This window comes from Theobroma cacao, chromosome 5 (assembly GCF_000208745.1).
Source record: "Theobroma cacao cultivar B97-61/B2 chromosome 5, Criollo_cocoa_genome_V2, whole genome shotgun sequence".
NCBI classification, from domain to species: domain Eukaryota; kingdom Viridiplantae; phylum Streptophyta; class Magnoliopsida; order Malvales; family Malvaceae; genus Theobroma; species Theobroma cacao.
In genome coordinates, this window is record NC_030854.1 from 10,150,871 (window position 1) to 10,162,617 (window position 11,747).

Sequence of the window (11,747 nt, forward strand, 5' to 3'; positions counted from 1 at the left end):
AAAAACATTATTTTTTAAAGAAAAATGTACAATAACCCCGATGATGGGATTTATTCATCGAATTTGCGAAGGTGAATTTCTCGGATAATTCCTTAGGTGAGAGAACGCCTCGAATCCCACCAGTATGATGGGCGGATCCGAGAGAACATCCTCGATAAAAGGTTATTCATCCGACATCTTTCATCTCATACCATGCATTTCATCTTACCTCACATTTGTATTCTATTTTAGGTTGAATAGGAGATAAAATAAGGGAATAATAACTAAGAAAATATAGTGAACTTAAAAAATTAAAGCCTAATAGAATAATCTAAAAATGGTACCATTCATGGAACGGACGTCTCGGGGGTGCTAATCCTTCCTCGGGAGTAACCGTACTCCCGAACTTAGATCTAGAAAAACGTAGACCAGTTTAAGGTTCTTTTCGGTGGACTTAAAATTAATTTAAGGCTTCATCAATTAGAATCGAGTCAATAGGTGGCCAATCGTACCTAGTAAAAAGATTGGTGGCGACTCCTAGTTTTTAAAATTTTCACTCGCATCTGGAGGTCGGGTTTTCGGACCCGCACGTTACGACAACTTTTAATTTTTTCATGCTATCAATTATGTTTTGTTTGCATTGGTTAGATAGATTCTTTATAATAGACACAAAACTTTAAAAAGTAAATTCAATTCTAGCAAAAAAAGAAAAAAATAAAGATTAAACGAATTATAAAATAACCGAAATAAAAAGACAGCTATTAATAAACAAAGCAAAGTAAATAAATATATTAATATAAAAAGAAAATAAGTGAGTATGCTATTATTCATAAGTTGATTAAGTTAGAACACTTTACAATATATGATCTGCAGATTGAGTTTGCACTTGTACACAATTAAAGACACTCTAAAACAACCTGCAGCATATAAATTATACAAACATTCTATTTACACAAATTTAAAGAAAACATTTTTAGATAATATACTTTAACAATATAATCAATATGTCACATTAATAAAGCTTATGCTATTTCCAACAATATATAAAGAATATAAAAAATTAAAAGAATATAATTGAATGTGACAGGGATATAATCTATAGCAATTTGATAAGATAAGTATAAACAAAAGGAAATTAATATGAAACAAATAACAATGAGTGACATATCAAATAGCTACCTAAATAGCAAGGAAAAAAGGAAAAAAAAAAAAGAATGCAATGCGAACATTGAAACCAGATTTGGGAAAAATAAAATCAAACATATAATTACAGGCAAACAAACTAATAAAAAGTTCAAAATATACTCAAACAACCCTTAAGTCATGATATCAATAAGAGTAATAAGTAATATCTTAAACATATAGCCAAAGCAATACTATAATTAAATAATTACTTCAAAATTCAATATACTACAAAAAATTATAAAGAATGTAATCAAATGAAAGCAAAATTTCTAATAAGGACTGGTTAATTTTTTGCTTCGTTTAAGTTTTCTTGATTTAGAAGAGATAAAATAAAAAAAAAACAATAAATAATATGTACATCAATCATTATCAGAACAGGTAAGGTTGATACATATATTGATAAGAAATGAGAACAAAGATTAAACAAAAACAGAACATAGATGACATGTGATAGATCAATTCGATCATAAATTTGTAACATATTTTAAAACAATCAAAACAAAGAAGCAACAATAAATTAAAATATCCTTTCATATCAACAATGTAAGAAGAAATAAAGTAAATATGTAATAATTAATAGCAAAAAAAGGTTAAAACACTTAACGATATATAATGGCTAGTTAGTTTGTATTCATATACAATCAAATACAGTTTAAATCATATGACTAACATATGTAGAAGTAATTAACCATAAACGTAAAGAGAACAAACTATTACAATTAATTTTAGTTACAAATCAATATATGTCACATTCATAACTAAACATAATAATAATATATTAAATTAAAAATCATATTACAATAGCTAAACGATATGTAATCGCTAGTTGGCTTGTATTCATACACAATCAAATACAGTTTAAATCATATGATTAACATGTGTAGAAGTAATTAATCATGAACGTAAAGTGAACAAACTATTACAGGTAATTTTAATTACAAATTAATATATGTTACATTCATAACTAAACATAATAGTAATATATTAAATTAAAAAATATATTACAATAGCCAGAATAAATAACTACCTATAGCTGTGTTCAAAACAAAATGAAAACACAACATTTATATATTAATTAAATAAACAAAATTTAAGAAACTCAACCAGCAATAATAATGAACATAATATAATAAAAATAATCATAGAGATACAACATTGGTTTTACAATATAATCATATAAAGATTGCATAGACACAGGTGTTAAAGATCATCATTCCCCCAAAACAACNATATATATATATATATATATATATATATATATATTAATTATAAAAACCCAAATTTAAGAAACTCAATACCAAAAGGATGTATATAATTTAACAGATTCGCACCTAATTGATAAAGTGATCCTTTTAAATATTTCTTGACATTAAACAAACATGAAAAAATATAACATAATAAATGAAAAAAGCTAGCAATAATAATAAAAATAATAACAGAGATATTTTTTAAAAAAATATAATAGGTTTTTTTTTTACTGGTAATTCTTGCAAGGCCCAACTACCGTGTATAATTTTTATTAAATAACGGAAAAATAAAGTACAAAAAGGTCCAGAGTTACATGAGATCGAGAAGGATTAAGTAGAGTACCTATAATGAAATGTTTCATTTTATGACCATATTTTTACTACCGTCATAAAATTGAAACACTACCATGTTACACAACCCTAAACCAATTTTCCTCTAATAAAATTGACTTTAGAAGCATCTATCATGGGTTCCGAACTGACTAAGATTTTTATTTTTACAATAATTGTAATTTTGGATTCTTCTCTGGATTAGTGCACTAGAAATACCTCTCGCGTTCTCAACTAGCTACAAAGTTCACCGAGATGGCATCTTCATCCGAAGCCTCATCATTTTGCCCCATATCCATCGTTTTATCTGAGGCTAAACTGAATATTTTATCAATTGAAAGTTCAGTGTCTGAATGTCTCCTATGCTGTACCCTAGGATGGACCTCAATTTCTGCACAATTTGTTCTGGAGACAGAGGGAAACGAAGGAACATCACTTAGTTCTTTATTGTACATGCACTTACCCAAGGCGAACTCCAAGTTTGGAGGATTTTCAGCATAGTCTTCCATTCTGCCACGTGAGCATGCCTCAGATGAACTAAGTGATGTTCATTAGTGTTACAATAACAGAGATAGAACATTAGTGTTACAATAACAGAGATAGAACATTAGTGTTACAATATAATCATATAAAGATTGCATAAACATAGTGTCAGTTAAAATTCTACTACGCAAGTATACGTATCGAATAGATAGTATATTAGCAAGCAGAGTATCGATCCCACAGAGAATTGATCTAAAACTTTACTAAGTACTAAAATTAGAACAATTTAATCTTATCCAAACAATCAAAATTAATTAATTAGCTAAAACTAATTAATCAAAATTTAGACTAAAACGAAAAATCAAAATTATAATAACTTGAAAAAATATCAAATCAAAGAAGCCTAGGATTACAATATCCCTCACACTTCATTTAAATCTTACCTCTCTTCATTAACTTATTTCGATGGGGTGAATTGCTAACCTAGAGTCCTAAATTATTTATAAGGGTCTTTGGACTCATCTTATAAAAATATCTATTTTAACCAAAACACTATATCCCTATGTGAATTGAAATTAAAATAGACTCATTAAGTGCAGGCTCTAATCTGGCTACATATGGCCTATAGGTATATCCCTATCCTATACGCAAATCAATTAATATGATCATATACTATCTCAATTTTAGTATACTCTAAACTCCCTTTCCCAAGTTTGTTTAGGTTCCTAGATCAATTTAATTGGTACCCAAGCAATTAAAAGCATTAAGAACAAATTGGAATAAACAATTCAAATCCCATTAAAAATAAGTAAGAAAAAGATTAAAAACTTAGATTACATGTGAGTTCAATTGAAATCCTAGAAAAAAAAATTAGCTTCTCATAATTACAAAAACAAATAACATTAAAATAAATTCAACCATTGAGAGTAATAAGAAAAATAAATCCAAGAAAGAAAACAAAACAATATTTGCCGCCTTGATCTCCAAGTTTCAGCCTCAACTTATAGCTTCTTGAATCTCCAAAAGTCTCCCTTAATGTTGTTAACATATCCTATTTATACAAATACGCTTAACCTAAAGTTCCTTAAGCTGACCTAGGGTTTAATTGTGCTTAAAAGTGTAATGAGAGGTCCAAAAAATCAATTGTCAATCTTTACAATTTTTCATTCCTGGCACAGTACGTCCAGCCATTTTCCGACATGATTTTCTCTATCTTATGAAAGTTGTAGCTATGTTTCTTAGCTTTCCAATGGTCCAAGAATCGCATCATTTGGAGTTCTGTAACTTGAGTTATGGCCAAAACACTGAAGTATATGCAAGCAGACTTTCGAGTCTTTCAACATCTTACTTTCCAAAATTAAGCTCAATTTTTTTTAATTCCTACAAAATATAAAAACTAATAAATAATAACTAAATTAAAAATAATAATATAAAATTACAATAACTCACTTAAAAATAAACTAATTATAAAAACAACTAAAAATAAATAAATTATAATTGAAAATTGAAGACTTAGCTAATATTTAATAATAAAATTAGAATAAAATAATTCTATAAAATAAAATTATCTCATAATCCTTAAACTTTATCCTTCCCCCTAAAATAATCAACAAGATAACTAATTTATCAAAAAGAGAACCAAAACACAACCTATATTTTAGTCAAAGAACAAAAATTGTAGTAACTCAAGACTATAATAGTATTTGTTCCAATTAACATGATTAGTGCAGGTGAACAAATGATAAAGAAAATTTATTTTTGAGTATCTTACTTAGTTGAGAAGTTAATCCCCTTAAGCTCCTTAACATTGAGTTTTAAAAAAATTAATGACTTGAGTTTTTGCTGAACTAAACAAACAAACAATTTTTCATTGTAATTATATTGTTTAAATTTAAATTACAACCAATGAAAAAAAATTGATAGCATCGACTATTTTTTAATTAAATATTGTTCAGCTCAATCTTGACTCAACTTAAAAACATTATCTTATTGGATCAATATTGAGATTTTATTATAATTTACTTCCAGTAGATATTATAAAAATAATAAACACTAATATAAAAATATTTTTTATTTTAATTTTTAGTGACGTAAAATAAGTCTATGACTGAGATTGGGCTAACTCTTCAAGATTTCAACTGAAGTAATCCTCGTTCAAGCCGACCTAAGCATGCTCCATGGGTATTTGTAGCATTAAGATGTTAATTTGGGTATGATATGACATTGAAGTTGAATTCTTTTGTCACGTCACACGTGGCAAAAACAATCTCTTTAGTTCTTTTCTTTTTTCTAACAATCACTTTTGTATTTTTTTTCTCTTTTTCTATTTTCTTCTTTTATCTATATGTATTTTTAATAAATAAAAAAATTAAATTTTAAACTTGAACCTTTAAAAAAAAAGAATAATAATATTTTTATTTTCGTATCACCAATTCTGATAGCACCGATCACCCTATACTGTACTCAACATGCGAACAACCAAGTAAAATTGTCAAAATGCAAATTCGAGAGGTTAATGATTAAATTGCATATAATGTTTCAATTCCATATATATTGTTGATCCTGTTTACCCTAGAGACTTGTGACCTTATGATACAAACGAATATGGAGAAAGGAATTGGAACAAATTGAATGGTGTAAGAGCCCTGGAAGTCTGTGATCAAATGATATGAAAATCCTAAAGGCATATTCATTTTAATTTAATCTTGGAGCCCCAAATGACTGAGCCCTAAGCCTTTGAGAAATATGCCAAGTGCATTGAAGAAGCTTGAAGAAATACGTATTTGAGCCAAGAAAAAACATAGAAGACAGAAAAGGAAACAAGCCTCTTTGGACTGGGCTTAGAATAACTCGTATGTGTTACTAGTTGGACGGGATCTGAACCTTTCAACACCTATACACGCACATATACATATATATATTGATTCTGTATCATAAATGGAAGTTTAAACTGGGCATAACTTCCCCACAAGAAAAAGAAAAAGAGGCTTTGGGCCTTAGGCTGCGTTTAAAAATAGTATTGAACTTAGGTTGAGCCCATAAAAAAAGTCTCAAGGCAGTCAGGACAGCTGCTAATTTCACACTGAACAAGTTCGCAACCTCCTAAACCTCCTGATAAAGGGCAGAGCCTAATCTGAAATCTTTTATAATAATAATCAAAAACAGTTTTATCAGCTAAGGTAGTTGCGTTGAATTGTTTTCATTTGTTGAAGGTAAGATTCAACACTACTGAGTAATGGGTTGTGTTTTACTTGGCTTTGGACAAGGCTTGCATCAATTAAAAGATGAAATGTTTACAGCCTTCATGTACATCTTAAAACAATGCCAAGCCCCATGTCTTGACATCTTTCATTAATTCCAAGCACAAGTTAACCAGAAAATGAAATGTTTGAACCATACTAAAGGAATAAATCAGAAGCTATAGAAGGACGTATCCTCGACGTGTAGTGCAACGCAGGCCATATGGGGGTTAGAAAACAGAAAAACCATGGCTCAACACTCGGTATAATAATAATTCAACTTGGTCACGAGGATGTGGCAGGAAAAACTCGTAGAGGGAATCAATCAGAAGCAAAGTTTCTTTCTCGAAAAAGGACTTTACGTTTCAAAGAATCTTTTTTAGGCCTCAAGACCAACCTTGAAAAGTTCTCCTTTGCCTTGGGCAGGATGGATGGATACAGGGAAAAGAACACAACATCTTGATTTTAGTCAGAAGAAAACATAGGGTCATGAAATTTGTACAGCTACTATTATATATTATATTATATTATATTATATTTTAACTTCAAAAGCACAGGCTCCAATCATACTCATAAGCTTAATCATATGGGGAACGAAATCACATAGAAAACAGTTTAGACTTTCTTCATCGTCAGTCTGCAAAAGTACCTTGTGCACAACAGGAGAATATTTCGACAACTGTTAAAAAGGATAAAAGGCTTTTGAGCCAAACCTGTTGAAAGATGGAAAGTTACAGTCAAATGCAGAGTAACACGTAACTCATTTTCACTAGAAAGAGAGCAGCCACAAGAAAAAGCCAACAGATAAATTTAACTCCAACATATGAGAAAAAAGTTAAATGTTATATTTCCAGCCAACTTAGGAGAAAACACAACTATATTCGCCAAACTGATTGGAACAAAAAAAAAAGGCTCATACGGGTTCCTCTTTGTTAAACCCCATTCACATCATAAGATACCCATAGTAAAACAAAGAAAACAAGTTAGAGTAATCACACTTTTCCTAGAATTTACAGCAAGTCTCTATGCAGCAACTTCAGTTAAAGGAACTTCGACTGAGAGTGGCGTGGCTGTTGTCATTTGAGTAGCAGTTGTCATTGGAGTTGCAGAAGTTTCAGGTAGTGATTGCAAGAACTCAGTATAGTTGAAATCAATCTGTAATCGGTGATGGAGTGGTGTTGATGCCATTAAACCCTTCTTGATATCTGCCTGCAACTCCCTAATAGGTATAGCAGCCAAGAAGCTCTTTATGTATTCCTTGCAGGACTCCTTTCCTTGGCAAACAACCTCCTCTCTCTCTTCACTCTTGATTGATTCCTCAGGTTTGGTTGCTATAGCCCCTGCAGCAGGACCCTCCTCCTTCCTGTTGACCTGTTGAACCTGTGAATTTTTGGGTTCTGCTGCAGCTGTTGCAATCTGCTGGTCACTACTCGACTTATCATCTGATGATTGAGCCACATTTGGTAGCTTGTGAATTACAGTATTGCAGTCAAATTTCAAGATGTAAGCTTGATTGCATCCCTCATAAAGCCTCTCTCCTAATGTGTCAATGATGTAGTAAGCCTCTGGTTCAACCTTGAGGATAAAAAAATGGTCATTCCAACTAACAATGTAAACCTGAGGTTCACCAGTGTTAGGACATTCTGCACCAGCACGACTAATCTCATCCCAGATGTTATCAAAAGACATTGCACCATGCAAAAAGTCAAATCTTCCCTCATCCATCCCTTCTGGATGGAAAAATCCAATAAATGACTTCCTTCGCACTACAGAAAGAGGACGTAATTTTGCTTGGAGAACTGTCTCAAGGTCAAAGTGCTTGTCAGGGAACCGCTCCCTATAGGTTTCATTCTCACAGAGGTTCCTCCATTCCAATGAGCCTTCTCTAATCAAACTATCAAATTGGGACTTAATAGGCATCAAATCACGGTTGTTCTGAAACCAATCAGCAATTACAGCAACAAGGGCTGTACATGCACTTTCACCAGCTGCTCGCTCGCTCCGTTGATCAATAGAAGCAAAGAAGACCTGTGCTTGAAGCTTCATGTGTCCATCACGGCTCACCACTTCTTTCTGCTCCCAACTGCCAATAGCAAAATTATCGTCCCCAAATTCAGAAACGGATGAACGATTTGCAGATGAATCTTCGTCTGTCTTGTGCCACTGCAAAAACAAATGAAAGTTATATTTAAAACTTAATACACTTTAGACAGGTGAAAATTGCGAAGAAATAAACATTGGAGAGTTGATAATGCTGCTGCAATATTTGTTAAACTATAAAGCCAATTAAGGCCTTGGAAAAGTAATACCCATTGAAGAAAGGGTACCATTCAAACTAGCTGTGATTATAAAGGTATGAACTATGTAGGAATCGTAGGATTTCCAAATCCTCAATCAGATACATAGACACATGCATCTTTGCAGGTGCATCAATTCGTAAGAAGATCACGTGATAACTTGACAAAATCAGGATTAATAATAAAAAATATTGGTCTATATAATCAGATATAGCTACTGATCTGTGAGCATTAATGATTGACAAGAAAATCATCTATGAATACCAGTAAGATCGCAGACAGAGAAGTGTAATGCAAAATAAAAAATTAAGAAATGATTCTTACCCCATGGGCATGAGATTCATCAGAGCTAAGCTGCCGGCGGTCAAAATCAATGTCATCCCCACCTTCTTCTCCATAGGCTTTCTTTAACAATGGTTCCCCTTTTGCTTTAGGAGACCTGAAGCTTAGCTTTCTTTTTCTCCAAGACAAAATGCTACGCTTGGAACTCTGCAACAGGGATGGCTCTGAAACAGATGCAGCAGAATCCTCAACATTTGAGCAGCCAACATCTGATTTGCGATTGCTGTAGTACACCCAATCCTCACCTTCCTCATTGATCCTCATGCTGGAGTAAAATGATCCTCCAGCATAATTTGCTGATGCTAGAGTACCATAACTAAATGATTTCCTTACAACAGAGTCATCCTTTACCTCATCTGATTCTCCTTCATCAAAATCGTCAAGTGAATCTGTGTCCAATGGATACTCACCATCATCACTCCGGGCAGAACACCTTCCTTCACTGCACTCATCCTCTCGACATGCTTTCTTTGCTCTTCTAGTCGAAACATACTCTGTAAAAATTTTCACTTTTCTAAGACCAGCTTTAATTGCAGAAAGCTCATCCTTTTCCATTGAGACAGTTTCGCCGGACCGGGAAGGTGAAGCAACAGGCACTAATGCCCTCTGTACTGGCTCTGCGGTATCTTGAGCAGTTCTTAGTTCTAACAAGCTAAGTGATATCTACATGATGAACGAGAACTTAAAATTAGAATATGTAAAGGCCTTAAGGAAACGGATCAATCAAACACAGTAGAATTCTGCATGAAATGATTTAACGGCACATACACAGAGTTGGGGACCAGGTTCAGCAGCACCATTGGAGAGTATGAGGGGGATGTTTAACTCAAACTCTTTCTGTTCAGCAGCAGAAGCATATTCTGCAAGATTCAATGACACTGTCCCAACAACAGGAACCTTGTTCTTGGGCCCCTGGTTCAAGCCCTGCATCAAGAAAGATAACTTTCAATAAGTTTGAACAGTTAAAGAGCTATCGTCTGAAAACCAACAACAGCAGAAAATTGACAATGATAACAGAAAAATATGATGATAAAAAAGTTTAGGAGGTAAGAACCCCTCTGCGTCCAATGATCAGCACCAAAGGCAGAAAGTAATCCACACAGTTTCTACATATTACGTTTAACAAAGCTAGACCATTCAAAAAGTTCAGACAGAATAAAATTAGTCGAACAAACAAGTAAAAGAAGGATGAAAATAGTCTCTTCCAATATTTTCTATTGAATAAAATTAACAATCTTTCAAAATATCAACAACTCCCCCACGGTCAACTGTCATAAAGAACACAACCAACAGTCTAATTATCTTGAAAAAATTATTCAATTCAACCAAATTAATAGTCAAAATTATTCTAAAGTAAATTCAATGTTATGATTTTTAATGAATATAGATCAGTTCAGAGAATCTTCATTCAAATTTCAGACCAATCAAACAGCCAAAATAACAGACCCAAGAAAATGTAGAAAAATATAATCAAACATAAAAAAAGACAAAAAATTTCATAGATGTAAAAGATTATCTAAAAATACAATAAATTCGCAATACCCAAAACCCAAAAGGCCACCACTTCGAAAATCTAAACCCAAAAATTCTCCATAATTTTATCATTTAACCATTTTTCTAAGAAAAAAACTTAATTTTCTAAAAACCCACAAAATTAAAACAAAAAGAGAGAGAGAGAGAGAATCTGTTCTCCTGAGGCTTACATTCAAGACAGAGAAAGCGATCTCCCAAGGATGAAACACATTCTCTTTATAAGCCGATAAGCTACAAACGGTTTGAAACTCCTCATCCCATACAACGGCGCCGTTTTCGTCAACGCCGTCGACTTCCTTTGTGAAATTCCTCTTAACCGTTCGCCTCAGAGAACTGAGAGAAGCCTTTGGACCTTTCCATCGAATCTCGACCGTTAATTTCTGCGACTTCTCTGAACCTTCCCCGACCAGATCCCACCCTTCTAACCTCCGTACAATTAGTTTTACCTCGTACTTTTTCGAAACCAGAGGCGGCCATGGTCGCCACCTCATCATCTTCACCACCATTTTTTAAAAGAAAAAAAAACCAGAAAAAAGAACAACCTTAAAATTGTCGAATTATTAGTATTCTCCAGAAACCCAAACAAACCCAGAAAAACTCTTATTTCTTTTCTTTCTGGGTTTTTTTCTAGTTTAAACCCCAAAACAAAATAAAAGGTGGAAAATAGAAACAATCTTGGGTTCTTGAATCAAAATTTAGAAGAAAAGAAGTAAAGGGTAGTTAAAGAAAGGGATCAAAAATGGAGATTTTAATTGTTTGAAGGGGACTTAATCTGGTCTTGAAGAACCCAAAAAAAAAAAGCTCTTGTGAGATAGAGAAGGGAAAGAGTGCTTATATTAATATATAACAGGAAAGAAAGAAGAAGAGAAGAGAGAGTGAACGTTGAAGGATGAAGATCGAAGGCTGAGGGGTTAAAAAGTTAACTAGGGTTAAAAAAGAGGGGAGACCGGAGACAAAAACAAAGTAAGTATTAAGTAGGCAAACTGGCAAAGCAACACAGAGAGAGAAACAAGTTGTATGTATGTTATCGTCGGGCCGGATGTAACGGCGTAATAACGAGGTAGTTGACTTCCGGGTTTTTCTTGCCTTTGGTATTTTTTTTTTTTTTTTTT

At 32.6% G+C, this 11,747-nt stretch overlaps 1 protein-coding gene across 1 annotated transcript; it reads right to left on the reverse strand.

Annotated features, from left to right (window-relative positions):
- On the reverse strand, positions 7,253 to 11,627 carry LOC18598441. Its single transcript, XM_007027959.2, has 4 exons — positions 10,806 to 11,627; positions 9,871 to 10,026; positions 9,085 to 9,765; positions 7,253 to 8,626 (listed from the first exon to the last, which is right to left on the reverse strand). Exons 1-4 carry the CDS (start codon positions 11,139 to 11,141, stop codon positions 7,487 to 7,489), a joined length of 2,313 nt encoding a protein of 770 aa, XP_007028021.2. The 5' UTR covers positions 11,142 to 11,627; the 3' UTR covers positions 7,253 to 7,486.